We start from the raw sequence: 24465 nt of genomic DNA, 5'->3' as shown, positions 1-24465 counted from the left end.
CCCACTGACAAAATATTGTTAGGACCTGTTGCATTTATGTGAGTTGCATTTAAATTAAACTTGTACTAATCATGTATATTTAAAATATGTTTTATACAATAATAGTAATAGCTAAATAAATCTATGAACAATTATTATAAGTCAATATTAAAATGAACACACTTCTATATTGTCCATCATCGTGTAACTTTATAACAAATCCTATTCCACTTCGACACGTTCTATTGTAATTTGTGTGCAAATAAAACTATGTCATTAAATCAATTTTTATTACGAATAATAAATAGTTTTTTTTATTTCCTCAACGAAAAGTATGAATTATTGTAAGTTGGCAAGGGACTGTATTATATTAGTAGAATTTGATTATTATTATATTACTACAATAGTAAGATTTGCATTTGACTAACAGTGTATTTAATTCATAAGACATAAGATAGTAGGACTCGTTGAGCCACGAGTGTTTATAAAATACTATAATTGATGAATGTGCTTAAAGATTCATTGGAAGAGGACGACCACGGGAATAATACACGATTTAAATAATGAAGGATAGGGAAACCACAAAGAGTCATAGAGAATTACAGTAAAACTAATCGAAGAGTTAAATAATAAAAAAAAACTCACGTTATCGTCTGATGCAGATGTGATACACGTGAATGACACAGACCGACCGGACTCGATATCCGCTAATGCTGGTACTACGTGCGCGCTCATGTCGGGAGTTACGATCACCTGATGCTGCAAACTCTTGGATCCAGCTGAATTTCTAGCAGTACATGTGTAATTGCCCGCGTCCGTTTTTTGAACAGATCGTAAGCGTAAAAAGTTCATTGGCGCCTTGCTGCGTCCACCATTTCCACCGCCGGCACTCGTGTCGGCCGTTACCACTACTGTGGACGTTCCAGACGACCATCTGCGGCAAATGAGAAACCACGCAATAATATTATGATCACATTTTTATTAACATTATTAGTCTGTCTATATTAATGTAACACTAAGTTTAAACGAATTTGAAAAGGTTATGCATCCAATGTTCGTCGTAAGATATATATAAAAAAAAAAAAATCATATTTTATCATATTTATTATTATTTTTTGTTCGACACACGTGGAGGTATTTCATTTTTAATTCATTCTAAACAAAACTATATATTCCAAAATATTAAAACAAAAATAGATAATTTAAGCAATGGATCAATATTTATCGAACAAATATATAATCATAAATAGGCGATAACTGTCTGAAAGATACGAGGTTACTTTTGATTGTTAATCGGTTTTTAACTCGGTAATATCAAAAATATTTCCATTCAAAGCACATAATCCAGTAGCAAGATAATTTTGAATTTGAAATTTAATTTTAGTTTTATTTTCTAATATTTAAGTTAAAGTCAACTATACATTACAATTATGATTAAATATTCATAAAAAAAGCAAAATATGTAATATATCATTATAACCATTAAGCTTGTCCATGTTACCCTTAACATTCTCTTACAATTATGCGAGCAGTATATTATCAGGTAGGCAATCCACCTGTGTTAGATTGCGGACCCCTCAAGATGTGTACCTACGTAAGTTTATAACCCTGAAGTTTCAAAGTTATATCAATTTTTTTTTAATACGGTGGATAAGATACAATAATGTGCCATCTCGTAGTTTTTATATAGTTGGTAGAATAACCCGACTTATTTTATTTTATTTTAATTCTATTTTTTTTTTTTATATAGTTGATATAACAACCTAACTTAATTTTATTTTTTTGTATGTAATAATACGGCAAACTTTATTCTTCTTATAACTATTTAAATAATTAACACTTTTTGGACTTTTCTTTTTGGATGGCTCATATTCACACTGAGTATTTGCGTTAGAAAAAGAAACCATGAGAATCGGCCCAGTAGAACTTCATACATATGTAATTGTCATAAGAAATCGCCTCACGTTTTAATCTATACATATAAAATCTAAATGCCACTGACTCACTGATCGCTGTATCTCAAAAAATACTCAACGTACGGACTTGAAATTTGGAATAGAGGTTCTTCTCTCATATTTTCACCGTGCAATAAGAAATGATATTCAAAAATGTTGCGTTTTAGTGGAGTAATTAACAATTATAATTATTCACCGCCTATTCGTATTGTGCGGCACGATGGCCCGCGGGTTTCCAGCTACCTGCAACCTATCCTTTATATTCTCTATATATACATATTACAATATTTGCATTATATATGTATATAATTTTTACAATTCATAATAATAACTTATAGTATAATAATAATGTGTACATGTATGTCAATAATATGATAAAAATAAACTACTAAATGATAACAATGTTTATGATTTGTGAATCATAAATACTTAAACATACGTATAAATACCAATAGACTATAACACTTTATTGATTTTTCAACGTTAACTGATTAATGCGCATTATAAAGGTACTAAATATGACATCCCTAGGCATATCAAAGAAAGATTACAACGATCGTATGTAAACGCGGTATCCCTTGATAAATTTATGAAGATTCATCAAACTCTCAAATCGAACCAGTTTAACTTGTTGGCAGTCACATTGATGACCCAAATCATTCCAGAGCGTGGTGGGCCATACTCTTTTTTCATAATTCATCGTTAATGTTTACGTTTATAAAAAATAGCTTTAATTATCCGATTTTAATAAAATGTATACAGTTTTAATCAGTAAACCTTGTATAATAATATAGAGAGAAGAAATGTCTTGGATCGCCGCCTTGCACGTCGCCTACAAATTATATTATTTTATATATGGTCCACTCTTGGTCGCTGGCGGTTTTGTTATAAGTATAAATTTAGCTGTTGTTTTTTTTTACTTATTATAATTTACACTGTAATTGTTTTTGTAACGATAAATTGTTTATTCAATGTCAATCGTCTTTAGTTTTAGTTATTGTTGTGACCGGTTTTTATAGTGTTGTAATATTTCATTACTTTTGTGTTTTATTTTTCAAATAAAATAAATTTTTTTTACAAAATGGATAAAAAAAATAGATTCATTAAATGAATCATATGTATCTTTTAGTGAAAGCATTGACGGTGGTGATACTGATCCGTTATTTCAAATTGAATGTGAAAATAATTGTGATATTCGAGATTCTACTGAACACGAGTATGAGAACCATTCAATTTCTGTACGTAATAATATTTAACCATTTCATCCTGTCTAGAATATAGTTTCAGGCGATAATCAAAAACATTTCAACTTTATTGGAAACTCTAGATCTTTAGTTATATTAAACGAGGCCCATAGACTTTTTCAAATTATTTCTTACCGACTAAATAATTCAACTCATGGTTATTGAAACAAATAGGAATGCTCAACAAATGTTAAGTCCACAAAAAATATCAAGAAGTAGTAGATTTTTGTCTTGGGAGCCAATAATCAAGGATGACATTGAATATTCTTGGGTCTTTTGTTATGGATGGGACTTTTGAAAATGCCATCATTGTCCGACTATTGGAACAAAGCAGAACGTTACCAAAATAAAGTTGCATTAAAAACTATGAGTAGAAATAAATTTGAGTTTATTCTACAATTTTGGAATTTTGAGAATTGTGATTTTTCAGATAAAACAGACCAATTGTATACATTTAAAAAATTATTAAATATGGCAAATGATATATTTAAAAATGTGTATCAGCTTGGGTAAATAATAGCTGTTGACAAATCAATGATACCTTATCGTGGCAGACACAAATTTCGACAATCTATTCTGAACAAAACTTATAAATGTTGTGTTACATTTTTTAAAGTGTTTGGAAGTAATGGGCATACATACAAAATTATAATATATGGAGGAAAACAACCAATAAAAGGAGAATCACAAACTGAAATAGTGGTATCTGATGTATGTGAAAATTATTTAAATGAAGGATGAACTATTGTCACAGATAATTTTTACACGTCTGTGCATTTGGCAGCCAAAATTTTGTCAAAAAATACACACTTAATTGGAACTTAAAGCAAAAATAGGTGATTTTTACCAAAGACTGTTATCAAAAAATAAAAATTAAAAATGGAAAAATATTTCGTCTTGAAAATAATTCGGGTGTAGTTGTATCAAAATGCAAAGACAAACATGACATTTATTTACTTTTAACTAGACATTTTACTAAGCATGTCAAACACCGAGAAAAAAACCAGAAATCATGAAAATATAATCAAACCAGATTTTATAAAATTTTACAACGCTGGTAAAGATATAATAGATTTTTCTGACCAGTTAGCGTCATATTATACTCCAATGAGAAAAATTAAACGTTGGTCTCATAAGGTAGCTACAGAAATAATTTTGAACACCTTTGTTGTAAACGCACGAATCATGTATAATCAACATAATTTTAGAAAAAAAAACTCTCCATCCATCAATTTTGAGAAGTTATATTTGATAAACTTCTTAAATAATAACATTCATCAAGAACTACTGTTTCATCATACATCTGTTTCGCCACATAAAAATTAGTTGAAAATAGATTCTAAACTAGAGATAAAACATTAACTGGAAGAAACTAAAGATAAATACCGGAGAAATAGAATAATAAGAAGAAGGCGCACTGAATGCTACATGAAATATTCAGTTATATTAGGCTGCAAGTAAGCTAAAATTGAAAAATAAACACTTAATTTTATTTAAATTTGCAAATGATTTCGAATTTAATATGTTTTTATATATGTATAAATAATATTATTATTATTAATATTTAAAAATAGTATATTAAAAATTATAAAACAATTATTTTTATTTAATTTTATTATAAAAACAATGATAACTCTGTACTATTATAGAAGCTATAAGCTGGTTGGATGTAAAATTATAATATTTTAATATTTAAAAAAAAAAATAATAATTACCTAATTAAAAATAAATTTATATATAACATCAAACAAATAATTTTTTATTATCTCGAATATTTTATGGATCAGTATTTTGATTGTACTTATTTATTATTGCTTTTATTTATTTATTTATTTATTTTTGTTAGGTATATTTCTCCATAGTTTTTAAGGTATTGTCTAGAAGTTCTATTTAAAATAATTTATTAGAATTCAAAATGTAAAAATGTATGAAATGTCAGCGAAATTTTTCAACGTTTCTGTAGCACACAATGATATTGTATGCATTTGCCGTACGTTTTCAAACAAACAAAGTACGTGTTTAATAGAAAAAAAAATTAAAATGTACACATTCGTCGTAAACCACAAAATTGAATGGCTGCTACTAAACTTTCGTGGTAATCACGTATGTTATTTAATTGGAAAGTCTGTATAGTCGACTAACAAAAACAAAATAATGGTTTGGTAAAAGTACATATTATTTAACTTTCCGGTTAATCGCGTATTTACATACTATATGGTCACCAAATCCACAGTGAATAGTATATTTTATTATTACATTTACGTTAGCTATGGCTGCTAAACTTGTTTACGACGAGCTTTGCATTAAATAAATAACTCCAATGATAATTGTCTATTAATGGTCTGTTATTTTCTTTTGTCAAACTACATATATAATAATACACTCACGGCGATAACAAATAATCACCTTGCTGGTAAACTGTGTAGAACCCAGCAGAGTTTGCGTGAAATACATACCAATCACTCATTACATTTTAACTCGAAAATAATTTTTAAATATATTTTAATTTCAGCAGTTAAAGTTCTAAGTTTATTAGAATAATGTTAAAAATTATTATTATGTGAATATTGCATTTGAATTTTCATAATGTGAACAAAAAATTTTTATTTTTACGTTTTATATATTAATAAACCTACGAATGTGAATCCGAAATCACCGTATTCCTCTGGGGTATACTGACACAGATTAGCTTCATAATCTACAGCCCCAACATATCCGCGTTCACCATAAACTCATCAATAATCAATATTATCGTTATTATTTTGTATTACAACTAAATATCTATTTTATTCATTATATCTTTTACTGTATTTGAACTGGGCATATCCAATAAGGGACTAACTCATTAATTACCCTCCTCATAACATAGGTTCTAAAAACTATTTTTATGTTTCCATAATTGAACTGTCTTAGTATACGATATATAAATACAATTATAAATACTTTAAAAATGCGCACTAATAAATTATAACATGTTAAATAATTACGATATAAATTCAATTATAATCAAATATTTATTTCATTGAATGTGCCTATGTAAAAATAATGTTACGTAATATCTAAGCAGTAGTCACTATTTTTTACGATCAATTATATTTTTAATAATACAGAAAATTGTATAGTCGCAGAATTTGTCGTTTTCTATCATACAAAATATTTTACTCATAGGCATTAAATAATTTATCGTAGGTATTCGAAAATTATCATACAAATCATAAATACATAAATTAGGGCAATTACCACAATTATTATGGGTATATACCTGTGTATCAATTAAATACGGAGTAACTGCGTTTCATCGAATACATTTTATGATGATAGCTGGTATCGTTCTGTATATTATGTTGTGATAGAGAGGGAGTAAGAAAGAGACAGAGTTAAATAAACGAAACATTGTTCAAAAAATTAATTTTGGGTTAAGTCTATCTGTGATAATATAAAAAGGTATACATTTTGCGTCAATTTCATAACCGTCAAATATGTTATATATTTATTATTTTTATAGTTAATAATACATATTTTTCAAAAATCACCATTAACTATGAATCCTTTAACGTTTATTTAATTTCATAAATAGTATTCTAATATTTTAAATTTTTAGAATTTTTCATCAAACTAATTCAAATAGATATTTATCAAAAAAAAAAAAAAAAAATAGCTTCTATTTTAATTTCTCCAACCATTTAAAAAATATACAAATTTTTAATGATAATGATATAAAATTCTCATAAAGTATATGATGAGTACATGTATTTAAATAATATTTTCTGAAGACATATATTAGTATCTGTATTTAAATGTTAAAAATACTTATGAAATAACTGAAATTTGTTTTAAAAAGTTTGATAACGTCGTTTTCAATTTTACGTACTCTTTTGAGTAGTCAAAATAGCAGTGCGTGAAATCGTACTCCACTGTTAAAAACTTGGCTTTTTTATTTTTGCGTAGATTGGTTGCGACCAAATTTCATTTTTTTTTCTGCACGCGCAAATAGATAATTCTCGATTAACCTGTACGATGTGTATGCGTTATCTTTATTAACACTTGGATAGAGTACACAGCTGGAATATATACTACTCTATTATATCACCCGGATAGTTTGTACGACTATAATAATAATATAATGATATACTATTATATTATTTACACTTATTTGTCGTTGAATACACGCGTGACGAATACGGAATAAGCGATTGTCCACGTTATTACTTATTATATTATATTATACATCGTCTACGTATCTTGGTATATCTTTTCTACGTATATCGTATTCGTAAGAAACACGTGCGTGACGCAATTTAGTCACAATAGACTTCGATGGGGCGATGATGGTAAAAAACAAAAGTTTGAGTTTTATCATTCAACGATTTTTCAAATTTCCCAAGCGACAATGAACCAGTTGGTACTTGGTTCATCACTTTTTATAAGTAGATAATCAACAACGTATTGGTCATATCACTCGTTTTATTATTATTGTTATTTTATTATAATATTTTAAGAAATAAACACGAAGATAGTACAAATAATTAATTTTATAATATTATATTTTGTGTATTCTTCTTGCACCTATTGCGTACGTTTTATTTTTTTTATTTTTCTTGTATAACAATAATTATAACAAAAAGTTGGCCACTAATTTGACTTTGAAATAACTATTATATAATAAATGTGTATTATAATTTATAATGTAGACACAGAAGTTAGTAAGGCACGATTCAGATCGCGTGCATAACGATGATTGGAGTAAGCTACAAGCGATAAAATACTGGAAAATGATAAATAAGAAATTAGCTGTTGAAGTATTACAGTAATATTGGTAATTCAGTTACAATCAGAGTATCAGACAAAATAGTGATAAATATTATATTGGATATACAACTCCTTGAAATAGTTCAACAAAATCTATTTATTATTAATGAATAAGGAATATTTTAATTTCAGACGTTTTAAGTAATTAAATTAATTAATAATATAATAGGTACGTAAGAACTTTACCAACTTGGATTCGTTTTATTGAAATATACATTTTTAAATTTACATTAGCATATAATGCGATATTTGACACGATAGTTTTACTTACGAATCGACATCACTAAATCAAATAATTGCATTAATGTAAATAATGCATACCTGCAGCTCGGATGACCGTTTAATTCCAAGGAAAATTAACCGATTGGACGTCATGTTTCAATCGTTATCGGTATCCAATATCAGTCCTCCCCTGTCCATTATATCGAGGAAATCTATCAACGTCCCGTTCGCAATCCCGTGACAACCTTCGTTCGCGGAAAAACAGACACGGCATTCAAATTAAATATAACGTAAAAACTCAACGGACCGTCGAAAAGAGATTAAAGAATCAATAGACGACATCCACAGTGTCAATTGTGACGCTATGCGTATAAAACATAACTGTGTACTTTTATACGTAGGTATCTATTATTTTTTATGTCTGTTATCCGTCGCACCGTCGACTTGCACGTTTAACACAAACGCTATATAGAGATAAATCGCTATTCTCATATTATTATTCTAATATTATTTTTTTTTTTCAAATTATATTATGACGGACGCGTTGAGCGTTGTACCGGTACAATACTGTTTGCGCGACGTTCAAACTATAACAGTTTAATGAACGTCTGCCGACCATATTCTCTACGGGGACGTCCTCGACACGCAGCCCGCACGTTTGCCGGGTCATAATGTGATTGTGCGTCGTATATAAATGCGCCCTTTACACGAAGGTCGCCGAAAGCGCGTGTTTCGCGTTCAGTGCGCGCGGAGATCAATTGGATTTTCTCACACGCCGTCGGTGCTCAATGCAACCAAATTGGTTATCCACCCTGCTCCGCCCGTGCCCCGACTGCCATTCCGGTCGTCTGCGCCAAGTTCAGATGCGTTCAATTCGATTTGACGGCTATCGGATTGTCACCGGCGGCGCCACCGCCGACGTCAGCAGCTTACCCGCGATCTCCTTATTTTTTCCCCGACCCACACACACCATCCGCATTACCGTGTCCTCTTCAAAAGCAAATTTTATAGAACTTACCGCCTTTTTCTTATCGCACGCAGGTGTATAATATCGTCGTCGCTTTATAACTGTACAACTCTAAGCGTATATATTTTTTCTAATATATATATATAATATTTACGTATCGTGATAATATATTATTATGTCTTTGTCGTCGAACGATCCAGGTATAGGTATTATTGTGAAATATAGTAATATGTCCGTGCTTATAGGCGGAGTTTGCAGGATTCGTATGGTGGCAAACAAGTCATATTTTTCATGAAGTACAATTTACCGAATTTCGCTGGAATTTAACACGTTTCTGAATAAAATAAACAAAGTTTTATCGTCACCTATACTATATTATGATTCCATTATAAAATCTTATGTCACACAAACATAGTATTGAATAAATAAATCATTATTTAAATATCATATTAGTACGAATGTCTAATTTACGTCCCTTTATATTAACTACTAGGTACCTAATATTGATTTAATATTATTTTGCACGTGGATAATAATAGATTATTAGTATACTATGTCTGTTGTGAAAGATTTTATTAATTTCCTTCTACTTATGCTAATAATCCATGAGTTTTAATGTATTTTGTATTTTTAATACGTAATTGAATATCTACTCATTATTGACGTAGATTTCATTGCGCAGCCGTATAAACAATTCAGAATCGTTTAAATATAATTAATTATTTTATGGTTTATATTCTATTTTAATAATTATATTTACTTAAATACTCGTTAAATGACTTTTGCATATTATATTTTTAGATTAAAAATAATTGTTACATTTATAATAAGGTCTTAATGTATATATATGTATTTATGCGGTATAGGTAATATCTTAACAATTACAGCAATCACTAAAATTTACCATTCTGAACATTCGTCTGAAATTATGTTTTTTTACCTATTAGAAATTTAATTAAATCATAGGTATACCTAAATGATATTTTAAATTAATGAAATAGCCCCAGTTTAAACCATACTATTATTATTCTTAAATGTAATGAATCCATTTTTTTTTTTGTAACAAGTAAAATATTAAATTAATGCGTAAGAATTTTTGAACTAATTATCAGTAAAACTATCCATAAAATGATCATAATTATGATATAAAATTATTTAGTAAAAATATTAATCAAAACCATTAGGTACGTATGCTTTAAATTCAAAAAATATGAATTTTGATACAGGAAAATAAAATTGTATGTAATATAATATCACGTATAATATATTAAATAACAGTGTTATGCATATCTCACATCTGTTACTTTCCACCCATTTGACCACTTAAATTGTTTTTCTATCTATTGTAAAGAATATTAAATATTCTTGGTTTTAAACACAATATTTTATTTATTTATACTTCGGGATTCTTAAATAAGTTGTAGGTACCTATTCCATTTACTCTGCTTAGATTAAGTTAGGTTTATTACATTTATTGTGATACACGTTGTTTTTTGAAATTATCTGCTTGTATAGGTCAAACAATATAATATTATATAATATGACTATTATTTTTATTACGTATTACGATGTGAATTTTTCCATTCAATATTTATTTTATTTACGCTGCACCTTCTCATAAAAAAATATTTAATTTTGTTATCAGCGTTCGCATTCCACGTTTTTGTTTGACTGGTAATATAGAATCGAATAAGACGTTTTATCCTCTACCTATTTCCGTAAAATATTACGAAATTCAATAAATTTCGATTTTTATAGGATCATGTATAATAATATATTTAGTATTATTCCACCTCCTATACAATCGAACAATCGTAATTTTTGTATTTAGATATCCTCACTTTTTTTCTCCAGTGTGTATTTGCTGTAAGCCGTAAGCTTTAAAATCAATAAAACTCAATCCTAAAATATATTAACGAAGCTTTTATGTATACACCTTGATTAACAGCATCAAGTACCGTCAAAATTATGTTCAGTGTGGTTATTTCGGTGAAAAATGACGTCACATTGAGGGAGACATTCCTTCGAATTTTTTAAACATTATGTATATTTTCAACGTAATGACTACCAATCTATGAAATTTGACGTGCTGCAAAATTGTAAACAAAGTTTTTCATCGCGATGTGTTCTATAATTCACAAATGACTCATGGATAACGTTTTCGGTGTTCATATTTTATTGAAGTGAAGCGTGTAAAATGTTTACATGGAATTATTTCAGATTAATATTTATTATTTACATCCATAACATAACAATATATACTTGTAAATATATTTGATCACATACCTTATAATATTATATAGATGCTTGCAAGTATTTTATTACAGAAATGCTAAAAATATCTAGCGGTTTTTCAATGCGAAATAGTATAGAATGATGATTAAGGAAAAATTAGTGGAATTTAATATGCAGATATATCATTAATCATTATATTCGTATATTTGATACTTTTTCGATGGTATATACATTAAAAAATAAAATATGAACTTCTTAGTGGTCAATAAATTTATATTATAATAGTTATTGGTCATACTCTGATAATGATAAAATTATCACTTAATTACATAAAGAGATGTTTTCGCGAAAAAAAAAACATTAATAATTGGTTATAACAACATTTTTTTTTTTTTTAATCGCAAGTGTTTTTGTTTATTTATCAACGACCATGCATACTATTTTAATAATTATTAGTTTTTTTTTATAGCCGTTTTGAATTTTGACAAGATAAAATATTCACGTTTAATTCTTGGAAGTGCAATTTGGTTTAACATCATTATATTATATTTAGTTTTTATATAAAAAATGTATTTATATGAGCCTTACGCACTTAGACTTTGAATAAAAAAAAATAAAAAAATAGATTATTAAATATATTATTTTATTTATTAACTAATTGTACCTAAAATATATTTCATAGAATATGTAGTTCAATACTACCTACTAATAAATGAAGGTTTCGAGTCTTGTTTTTGTAGATCGTAGATTAAAGGCAATACGATTATTAGATATATGTTCGTTTCGCATGTATGTGTATGTATATACAGTGAATTGAGCTCATTATATACATCATTGAAAGTACCGTACTTGCAATGTTAATAATAACGTTAATTAAGACTACACGCCGCAGCCAGCAATCACATGACATGTCCAATTAGATTTTCTAGTAAAATCCTTTTTGATTTTAGAAATCCGTTAAAGGTGATCTCTGTAATATGGAATTTTTTTTAATAATATTTATGATCGATAGCAGTACTGTCAACTCACACATATTTTTAAAATATATATTAATTATATTATATACATTAATATTTATTGCCTAAACAATTATTACATGCTCACTGAAAAAATAAAAAAATCTAAATGTAAAAATTTAGTACTTTAAAACTTAAAGTTTAAGTATTATCAACAAATAATTATGAATTAAAAATGAAATAACACTATGCGGTTAAGTAGTAATAAAAACTTTATATTAAAATTAATAAAAATTAATATTATACACATTATTTATTTTCTAATATTATTGTTTAGTAAGTTCGTATAAAAAAAAAATAATCTAATAAACAAAAATATGATACACTTTTTTTTTTTTTTATTATAAAATCATAAAAAAGCAATTATTCATTGACAATAATATACATATTAAATGTACAAGTTTTCTTTACATTGAATAAAATAAAATTTATAATTATTTATGAAATTTATACCCAAGATACTTTGCTACAGTTATAGTTGTCACTTTTTCAGCTGGATAAAAGATATCTAGTAAGAAATATAAACATCTTTTATTTACAGTATTTTTGTGTTATAATATTATATCTATAATAATAGATACTATTCTAATTAAGATGCAAAGACAATGTAATTATAATGCCTTAGTTATAATATACATATATGAATTTTATCTATAATTTCGAACTAAGATAAAATGTAGTGTGTATTTTATATAATATATGACTGAACCAAAACTTGATATTTTTATGACTATATTTTTTATGTACTTCAAAATATTAATACAATTCTATAAATATAAATTGTATGTATTCTGTATAATTTATTTAAAATACAATTAGTAACTATATGAGATAATGCATAGCTATTCGATTTATTTTTGTACTTTGATATTCATATTAATTTCAGATTTTGTTTTATAACAACGATGGAAATTAAAAAAAAAAAAAAAAACAAAAACAAGATTACATAATAAAATTAATGAAAACCATAAAAAAAAATATAAAACTTTAACTATATTATAATTTAAAAATAAAAAAAAACTGCAAAATACTACATAATATAAAAGTATATCATTTATACCTACTCAAATATTTTTACTTGTTAATTTTTGATATAAAATTATATAGCTTATATTAACTTCTTGTTCATCTTGAGTGACATTTACATAACATAAAGTTCAAACACTAAAATGTTTTCATTGTTTCTCAACTACAGTACAAAATGTTAATTGAAATGATTAAGCACATTAAAACTAACTTAACATTAATTTTTAGCTACGATATAATATGCTCATGGTATAGTTGAAGTCACTCGATGCTAGACGAAAATTGTATAACAACAATACAATCGATTTGTTTTTATACCTTGTTTAATGAAAATTGTAAGAACAGATATCAACAAATGCACACTATGCAAATTACACCTAACGAAAATCTTCGCAAATAATAGATCGATAATGATAATAATCAATACCTTTCCCTTTCCACGTGAACTTTTTTTTTTATAAATCCAAACAACTATTACATTTGATACTATATAGTGTTTAAATATGTATGTTATTATAACAACGTTATACAACTATAATTAATATTATTATTATAAATATTAACATAATATTGCATCAATGATTATTTTTACACTATTAAACGTGTATACAAAATTACTGGACGAACATTTTAACGTACGGGAGACTGATAATCTATTTATTAAAAATACAATTATTTTATAGTAAAGAGCATATTTTTGATTTATATGTGATTCATTCTTTTACTTATAATTAAATGTCACTTTTAGAACCATTTCAATGAATGAACATTGTTAACCATCCATGTAAAGTGGTTATTAACTATAAAAAAATATTAATTTCTTGATTTAAAAATCAATAAAAATGTGCAGGAAAAACTCTTTTTTTCTGTTCATAATAATATTTAACAAGTATAAAATAAATTCTTGTAAAAACACTTTATTGAAACATAAATCATAACTTTATAAGACGTAACGTAATAAAAAAAAAAAAAAAAAAAAATAAGAAAATGTCGAACCAGCGAGACGCGTTAAAAGTGGTAGACGATATAGCGCCTTTATAGTAGTATACACTATGATGATAATAGGTATCTCTAGATAGTATTTTTATGCAACGCGCTATAGTATACCTGCACATTTTTATAATTGTATAAATCTGAGGAATAGCAACAATAATATTAATTGATATTTAATGAAAGTATATTTTATTGTTATTTGAGTGATTATTATGTATTACCAAATAGCTAATTTTTATTTATCCCTCTTCATTTTAAAATACTTAGAAAATATTTTTACATCCATAAAAATGTCATCATCACCATACAATTTGCAATAAAAAAAATAAAAATTAATTGCACTTCGGTTTTTTCAATGTGTTAAATTTGTTGGTAGAGGAAAATTGTGAAAAAAAAATTATTTTATAAAAATATTGCTTTTTTTGCTAAAAGTGTAGTATTAAAAAAATATATTATATTGTTATACGTTTTTTTAAACAAAATTGTATGTAAATATATTCTTTAAATAAACAAGTAAGTATAAGTAAGTATAGTAAGTTACAAAGTTACCTACCTATACAATACTGATCAAATTATTTTTACTACATTTTCTGCACCATTACGCACCATTTTTGTACCATTAAAAAATTACCCTGATGTAGATAAGAAAAATATTAATACAAAAAACACTATCATTCATAAAAAAAAAAAGAAAAAAATGATATAAATAAAAATACACTTATGATCAAGTCTATCATACCTAACCTAAACCGTGTGGTGTAAGCTATTAATTATCTGTAATAAAAATTAACAATTAATATTTTTGGCGAAACACTTTAAGAATTCATAGTTTTTGGAGACCATTTAAGTATAAAAATTGTTTATCCAAAGAAAGTAAAGAAAGTAAAACAAGATAATAATAAATTAAAACCTAATTTAATTCACGGTAAAAAAAAAAAAAAAAAAACAAAAACAAACATCAATTACATCTGAAGTTTATTTAAATTACATATTAATACATATTTTATGTAAACAAAGACTTACAAGATATAATTTAATACCTATTATTATTGATCAAATCGTTTATTGAAAACTCCAAACATTACATTATGTCCGTCGAACGGTGACTATAACAATAGTTCAAAAACGTAGCAGATCGTTTATTGTACCGAAACTATGCTATAAAAATTATATTATGATTTCTTAGAAACCATTAACAATGTAACGATTGCGATTTTGTTAAATAAAATAAAATATTTTTCCAAGTGCGCGTGCAAAGCGTGAATAAATACATCAGCGTATATTATATTACGCCTACGTAGCCTTATTATAATACTTCTGACGGAGTTATACAACATAGAAATATCAATATTTTCCATAATATTAGATTGTATGTAGGCGTAACAGTTCATTTCTTTAAATTTTTTTATTATATTACCTATGAGATATATGAAGTAGGATCGATATGAATAAACTCTTGTAAAGCTGAAAATGTAATAAACTTGTAGGTACACAGCCGTATAATTTATACGGAAATATTAAATGGAATCCCAAAATGTTGCACTCACAATGCATTTATTCTCAAAAATAAAACCACTTACGTGTTAGTTACTTGTAAATGCACTATTTTTTTAAAAAACTTATTTATTATAGTTGTTGAAATTTAATAATAGCATTTTTACCAAAAACGATACAATTTGATTTAAAGCCATATACGTTTTCCGGTTGTAGATATTCTTAAGATCGTTAGTTATTTACAAACGGTACACAATTGTATGTAAGGTTTTTATTTCCAATTTATATTTTTATTCAAATTGAGGTAAATTACGAAAATAGTTTCATAAACGCATATAGTGTAATAGAATTATATAAATAAAAATCGAATTTTCGTGAAAACCAATTTTAGAAAAAATATGTTTTAACTTTTATTATACTTATTTTATATATCAATTATGAAATCAAGTAAATAAGTTAAATAGAATTTTTTTTAATTCAAAACAGTAATACAGTATAAACAATTAAGCATCATACTATCCACTAAGTTATAACCAAATATTAATAATTATTAACATATTATATACTTATGTTTATTTAAATCGTTTTTCATTATTTTTCAAAATAATCCTATGAACCTCAACAATTTGTTGAAATTATAGACTTAAGAACATTTTAGTCTACTATAATTAAAAAAAAACTCCACCTATACTACTCTTTATCCTGCGCTTTCACAAACATTAATTCCCTTTTAAAAGTAAAATTAATTGTTAACTATTTAAAATATATTGAATAAACATAGTTTCAAATTGTTTATACTCGTACCTATAATAATTAGAGTTTACATTTTGTCAATTCATAAAAAATAATAGACATTTCTCTTAGTTAAAAATGTATAAAATGGTTGATTATATAGCTAAAGCATAAACATGTAATATTTTAATGTGAAAAATTGTATACGTTTTTCATACAGAACCAGTAATTTTTAAAATTTAAATGTACGGTTTTTTTTTATCATCGATATTTTAATTTCAAATTGAATACTTAAACCAGATATAATGGTTTTAGTTTTATGTACAGTTTTATACAAAACAATGCTTTATTGGGAAATTAAACTTTCTTTTATTACGTTTATTTATATTTAGTTAACGCAATGATATAAAAAACATATTTAGATTAATTGTAAATTATTTATACAACTAACCTTTTCATACCATTATACGAGAGGTAAGTCTGTATTGTGTTATAGTATGTTAATATCACCTTGAAATATTTATTTATATAAAACAATTTTATAATAAAAATTATTTCTATAAAACAACGGAGATTTGTTTAAGCGCTTTTAACAGTTTTTAATTCTATCAAAAATAATTTAAAACAGTAAAAATACACTAAGTACGTTTATTCACTTATTTTTTAATGTTTTTCTATAACTCTAGATGATAATAGTTCAACTTGTATACCTGGATTAATATTAAATTTGTTGAATCTTAACAGCATATAAATATGATTTGTCTAATGTGTTCAATATATTTTATTAATGAATAAAATCAAATACATTGAACAATTTATTCTTTATATTATTATTTCGTACCATATTAATATTTAGATAAAAAGAATGTTAACATTCTTATTTTTCATAAACAGATAATAAAATAACAAAACGAGATTAAGAGCGCGCCGAATAAAAATTGCCTTAAATGATAATAAAATATCATTATGAAAGATATTATTATTTTTTAATTTAAATAAAAACATTAAATGGGTTGAAGAAAAAAAAATATTGAACGAAATATGACGAAATGTTAAACATATATAATTATTGACGTATGACAGATTGTGTACAGTTTAGTGTATTTATGGTGGGAAACGTATAAAATACTTTTATAAAATAGGCATATGTTATATAATACTGTAAATGTATAAAAATATAAAAAACACACGATTGCTGGATATAAACACCAGACTTGCATAAAACAAACAAGATAAAAATGCACGGCAGCATATTACGCTAAAATAAACATAAAAATATATTGAAATGTAGTGTTGCAGAAGTGCGAGAATGAAAAGTTTCGATTCAAATAGATTTAAATATGTGGTATGTATATATCTATAGGCTTGTATATATATAAAAAAAACTAATAAACTATTTAACCATGCAAATAGATTATATATTTTTAAATTTTCTCATTTAACTAATATTTCAGAAAACGGAAAATCTGTCCTACCTACTTGAAACGTTTGAATTTCGCGCGGAATATATTATTAACAGAACAACAAAAACAAAACTATGATTGTAATAATAATAATTATGTGAGATATTATATTATTATTTTAGTGATCAAAAATAAAAGAAATATTTCTAGTTAGATACATAATTTTGTAGGTACACACAGAAATTCACTGTAAATATTATTTATTTTATCATTATAGTGGTATAACCTCTGAAAAATTACATTGTAAATTATACAGTATGTTAAATTTAATATAAGTTAAAATTTAAAATTAGTACTTTAAAATTTTTTTTAGGTATTTTATAAATTTATTCAAATATATTTCAATATGCATTTCTTTTTTATAAAACATTTATAGTATGAGAAGTAAATATCGTGTTTTTAAATTAAAGCATATATACGTTTAAAATTATAATACTAGTTAAGCTATTTTTATTAATTAATAAATCTTCAGTTTTTTAGATGCAAATATTAAGGTATATAATGCTTATTATAATATACAGTCGTATATAATAGTAATAATAAGCAATAACAATAATAAAATACACTTGAGTTTAATACATTCAAATATTATACAGGTATAATACATACGGTATAATAAAGGAATAAAATAAAATACTTTTTTCAAGTATATTATTATGAACAGAAGTACTTAGAAACTTCACAAAAACACAAAAAACATAAATTTTAAAATTTATATTTGAACGTCATTCGATACAACATACTTTGTGAGAATAAAACATTCAGTGAATACATTTATTAATCTTTCTGCGATATCCTCGTACTTACGAAGTGAATCTAGACTTCTACATAAATACATATAAATTCAATTTAACATTCTGTCCGATTGTTTGGGAAAATATTTAAAACGGCTGAACTGATTTTGACGGATTTTCATAGACAAACATACAGACTACTTTTTATTCCGAAATTACTCAGCTTCTAAGTATCGTGTTTCTGATGATTTATGTTTTTATAATACAAATATTAAATAATTTTGTTTATTTATTATAGAGAATGGTTACACAGAAAAAAAAATTCATAGTAAATATTATTCTTTAAATTGTTTTTTATAGGTTAGAAAATCTCTTCTTAAAAATATGATTCTATTAAAATGCATAAAAGTGCAAGTGGATTGCCGTTAACGGTTAGATCAACCCAAAAAACAAAGTTCATCTACAACAAATTTCCATGAACTTAGATAAAATTATAAATGTTCCTATAATGGAAATATACCGAATTATGCATTTTATATCTGTTAATTTTTACACAGAAAATACAGAGTAATTTCTACAGTTAGTAAGTGATTAAAAAAAAAAACTTAAATAGATTTGTGAAATTTTGCTTTTTTTTTATCTGTACAAATTCTAATATAATTACACACTAATAAAAAACATTTTTTTCAACTTATAACATTCATTGTTCAAAACAGGACAATTATCTTTAAAAAGCTTATTTTATTTTTGCTATTTATATCCAATACATAAATAATAATAAATGAAAATATACTATGTAGGATGTAAATTATGAACAATAATTTTTACACAAAAAAATGTATACACAATACACATGTACTATTTACATGTAATTAGTATAATATATATATAATAACTAATAAGCTAACATATAATTTATTTTTTACATTTACAATTAAAATAAGAATTATAATTACATTATACCTGTATACATAATATAAGATAACCACGTATAAGAATAAAACTAATTAAAAAATAAAAATCTATTTTTGAATTCCTTATAGATGTGTACCAGGCAGCCGCCAGTCATCTATTATATTAAACATATTTTTGACGATTTATATTAAAACGTTGATAAATGCGCAACAGTGTATCTACAGTTGGTGGTAAATTTTCTACTTTCCAGCTGTTACAAAAGTATCAGTAAATTAAATCATTTTAAAAACTTTTCTATTATTTTGAATAAAAATAGGTATAATTATCATAGCTGTAACTATACTGTATATAAATAGATTGAGTATTTATTATATTTATTAAGTTTCTAATAATAAATTTTGTATCATACCCGATCGGCAAAGTTAAAGATGATAAATTATATTCAATTTTAGATTTATTTCAAGAAAATAATGAAAAATCCATCTGGTATAATAATAATATTTACTATCGATTTACTTAATCTTAAACTTTTAAAATTAATAAACATATTTCATATTTTTTCTATATTTAATTGTCATTTTTATAGGTATTTAAGGAAAAAGAAGTAAAATAAGTTTGACCTAATTGATAAAAATGAATGTATTTCATAATTCTATTTACATTTTAATACGATAAATAATGTACAATTTTTAGTATTAAAAATATATGTATATATGATTTTTAAAAGTTATTAATTTTTTTTTATACCTATTTGAAAAACTTTAAAACATTTATGTTAAATGATTTATAAGTTAGTTATATAATATATATAATATATATATCATAATATAGAATATTTTAGTTATGAAAATACAATTCGTGTGATTATCTGAATAACTTTACCTACATAATATATCAATAATTATTCATGAAACGATATTTTTACTGATGTCTTGTAAGAATCAGAAAACATTTTTATCTAATTTAATGTATAAGATTGTTTTTTTTTTGCTTTTTAAAATATATATTTGTTATCATCACTCAAATCAATTTGAACAATTTCATTATTAAGTGTATAAATTAAAATAAATAGGTATTTTAAATACATCTTTGAAAACAAAATGGTATTTGAAAATATTTTATACTGTTTTTCGCAGTAAATATTTGACGGTTATTTAGAATATAATATAAAGAAGAAAACCTATCTTCTTTATTCAATTTTCATTGATAGAACGATCACTCGGAATCCCGACATTACTATTTTATATTATATTAAATTACAAACTATGTGTAATATGTTTATCATGTTGGACTAAGGGTATGACTAGAGTTTTACAATAAAACAATATTAAACCACGATAAAGAAAAAATAACGTTTTAACCATGTTTGTTTTTTTATAATGTGCTTTACGAGTTATCTATTAGTTTTATCTAAGTTTGTGATCAATTTTTGTGAAAAAAGTTCTAAAGTTTTTTTTTGCATCGTTGATGTTCTCGGTTGTTTGCTTGACGTTAATAGAATTCCTTACATTTATCGGATGTTATACAAGTTTTAGATATTAAATTCACAAATAATGATAGATGTTTGATAATATATTTAAGATCCTATTTGATAAATGAAATATATATATATATATATATATATTAATTATGCATGCAATTATTTTTGGAAATAACAATTTATATTTATATTTTATTTTTTTTTTTTTGTCACAACTTAGTTAATAAAATATACTACATGAATGTATTTTTCAGATAATTAGGTTTACACACTAATATCTTTCTATTTTTAATTCTAAGAAAAACTTCAGGTTTCGGTTTTAGAATTATGTATGTTTTTCTTAAATACTTTTTTAATTGGTTAAAAATGTTTAACTTAGTAGTCTATTAATAATATATTTAACATAGTTTACTTTAGTCTATTGTGGTCATTAAAAGAATTTCGTTGAAGTTTTTGTTGACATTTTAAACAACTACAAAAAATATATGCTCAAGTAATGAAAAAACTATATCATTAAGTTAATCTATTAAATTTAGTTTTTTTAATTTTTTTTTTTTTTTTTGGAACTTAGTTTTCATTTAATATATTTGTTCACAAATTCGTCAAAAACTTTAAAAATATTTATTTATCCGTAATTTAAAGGCACTTATCAACTTAGCTATATACAATCTTAATTTCATTAGATATATAGTTGTCATGAATTTACTCGATATATTGTAATATATTTTAACTATTCATAAAATATTACCTTACATGTTCACAACTAATCTATTTTTGGATAAATGCATGATAACACATGATACAAATTCATTGTACACTCTAAAACTTTATATAATATATATTCCTAATTTATTTAGTTTTAATTTTGAGTATAATAAACGAATACAATAATTATAAAGTTATAATATTGTTACAAATATATATATATATATATATTATTAATATTTTATTTAATCGTTGGACGATTCTATATTTTTAATATATGAGTAAATATCATCTAATGAGTGTTTAGCTTTTTATTAAAGTTTATGGATGTGTTACATCCATTACCGTGACCTACTCAATGATGACGTATATTCGATACCCATTGCACAACATAACTGTTTGCAACTTGCTTAATTTGTTATTGTAGTATAGTAGTTGCATGCTTTTTACAGATCTGCCACTTTTAAGTAGATAAACGTGTTTATCATATTTTATTTAATTATTAAAACTACCCGTCTGTTTTATAAAACGTTGTTTATATTATCGGTGTTGGTGAAATGAAACTATACAAATGTTTATGTATATACATTTTTTTTATGAGACATTTTAAATACTATTTCTTTAAAATTAATACATTGTTTCATAGTTTACAACATAGTTCACACGACAAGTATCACCGAACGTGACCAGTTTCTAAACGAATGGCCATAATATAAATGAACTAATTTAACGGTTCACGGTTATAAGAGTTAATTGAATTTTGTATTGGCCAAATGAAATATCATAAAAAAATACATCAAAAACTGCTGCCTCTGGTGTAAGGTAATATTAATTTTAACTCATGCAATACACTATTTATTTATTTTTAGTTTACTGTTACAGAACGTTTCATTTAATAATGACATATATAGTAAACAACTAACCCATATACGTAAGTCACCAAATTTATCGACTTCATACAAAATAATATATTGCAGTTTAACTTCTCTAAAGTATACATAATTTGAAATGTGTATTATTAAAGTAATTCAGCTACTAAATTAGATAAGTGTCCACTATTGAAAGCATAATTGCTATTAATTGGTGTCCAATTTATGATCATGACCATAGGTTTATATAATACACTGTATGTCATATTTTATGATAATTAATTTTAAACTAAACCACAATTTGTTTTTTTTTTTTATTACTTCATTAAAATGTATTAAGAAAATCCATTGTAATTTGACAGTATTTTATGGCGAGATAACATATTTATTAATTATTATTATTATTATTTCCTCATTCGTCTAAGCAAATACATAAGAACAACATAATCAATAATCACCATTCGCAATAAATCAAAATGTATTTTAATTAGTTTTTTTTTTCAATTGTGCTATAACTAACAAAATAAGTAATGGATTATAATATACTTTCTTGTTTTTAAGATTTAATTTATTCGTAATCCAAGTTACTTGATATTGGAATGGAAATAATATATATATATAATATTATTATTATTATTATTAAGATTAATCTTGGAATCTGGGTCATCGAGTAACAATCATTATTTCTTTATATAATGACATTTTATTGTTTTAATATATATATATAATATTATATATTATATAACATATACGTTGAACATTATGATATATAATATTATATATTTTATAACACATACGTTAAACATTATGATATAATATATATATATTGCTCTTATTGATTGTTTTAACACTTGATTATTAGTCATAATATCTTGTTCCAGTCATTGATTTCCTAATAAATATTTTAAAATGTTTTTTAATGGTCCGCATGATACTCTTCGAATACCATGGATACAATAATATGACGATATACGTACCTAAATTGCCTATATAAAGCGCCGTTCATTAATTTTATAAAATTTGTTATTTCGTTATACGCATAACATAGTATTAATTGTTCCCTCAAAAAAAAAAAAAGAAAGAAAATACATATATATCATATATATATAATAAGAATTATTTGAAAACGATTTTATTGACTCGATTTATTTAACATGTAGTTAACAACATATTGCTGATTTAAAACCTTTGCTTTCTTTGGAATTCGTTCACTAAAGCCATTGAAAGAATATTGTATTATTATAGAAGTGGCCAATATCCTAGTGTGCTATGGATACGTGCACTGTGCATATTGCACAGTGCAGGTATACATTATTTAGACACTTTTTTTTTTTTTATTGAATTTTTTATACAGCTCTAGGATTTCACTGCATTTGATTTTTATCTCGCTCGAATAGACAATAAAAACAAATAAATTCGTATAAAATTTGTAGCACTCTGAAATATCGAGACTTGTAATATATATATTACGAAAATGATTCAGGAAACCTGGTTGAAATCAAAACGATGTATGTTTGTCGGAAAACAAAATTACGAAATAAAAAAAACGAATGTATACATATACCTATATAAATATGTGTGTGTGTGTATTTGTGTGTACGACAGTGCCCTATTTTCTAAACTGCAC

General features: G+C 24.9%; 1 protein-coding gene across 1 annotated transcript in view; it reads right to left on the bottom strand.

The window, feature by feature from the left end:
• Window positions 1-24465, bottom strand: part of LOC114129343 (cell adhesion molecule Dscam2-like) — a 264488-nt gene that overhangs the window by 102075 nt on the left and 137948 nt on the right. Inside the window, 1 exon segment of the mRNA XM_050205218.1 lies at window positions 625-913. Coding sequence (XP_050061175.1) covers window positions 625-913 — 289 coding nt within the window.

Source organism: Aphis gossypii, chromosome X, assembly GCF_020184175.1.
Source record: "Aphis gossypii isolate Hap1 chromosome X, ASM2018417v2, whole genome shotgun sequence".
Classification (NCBI taxonomy): Eukaryota; Metazoa; Arthropoda; class Insecta; order Hemiptera; family Aphididae; genus Aphis; species Aphis gossypii.
This window is presented reverse-complemented; position numbering and strand designations above follow the sequence as displayed.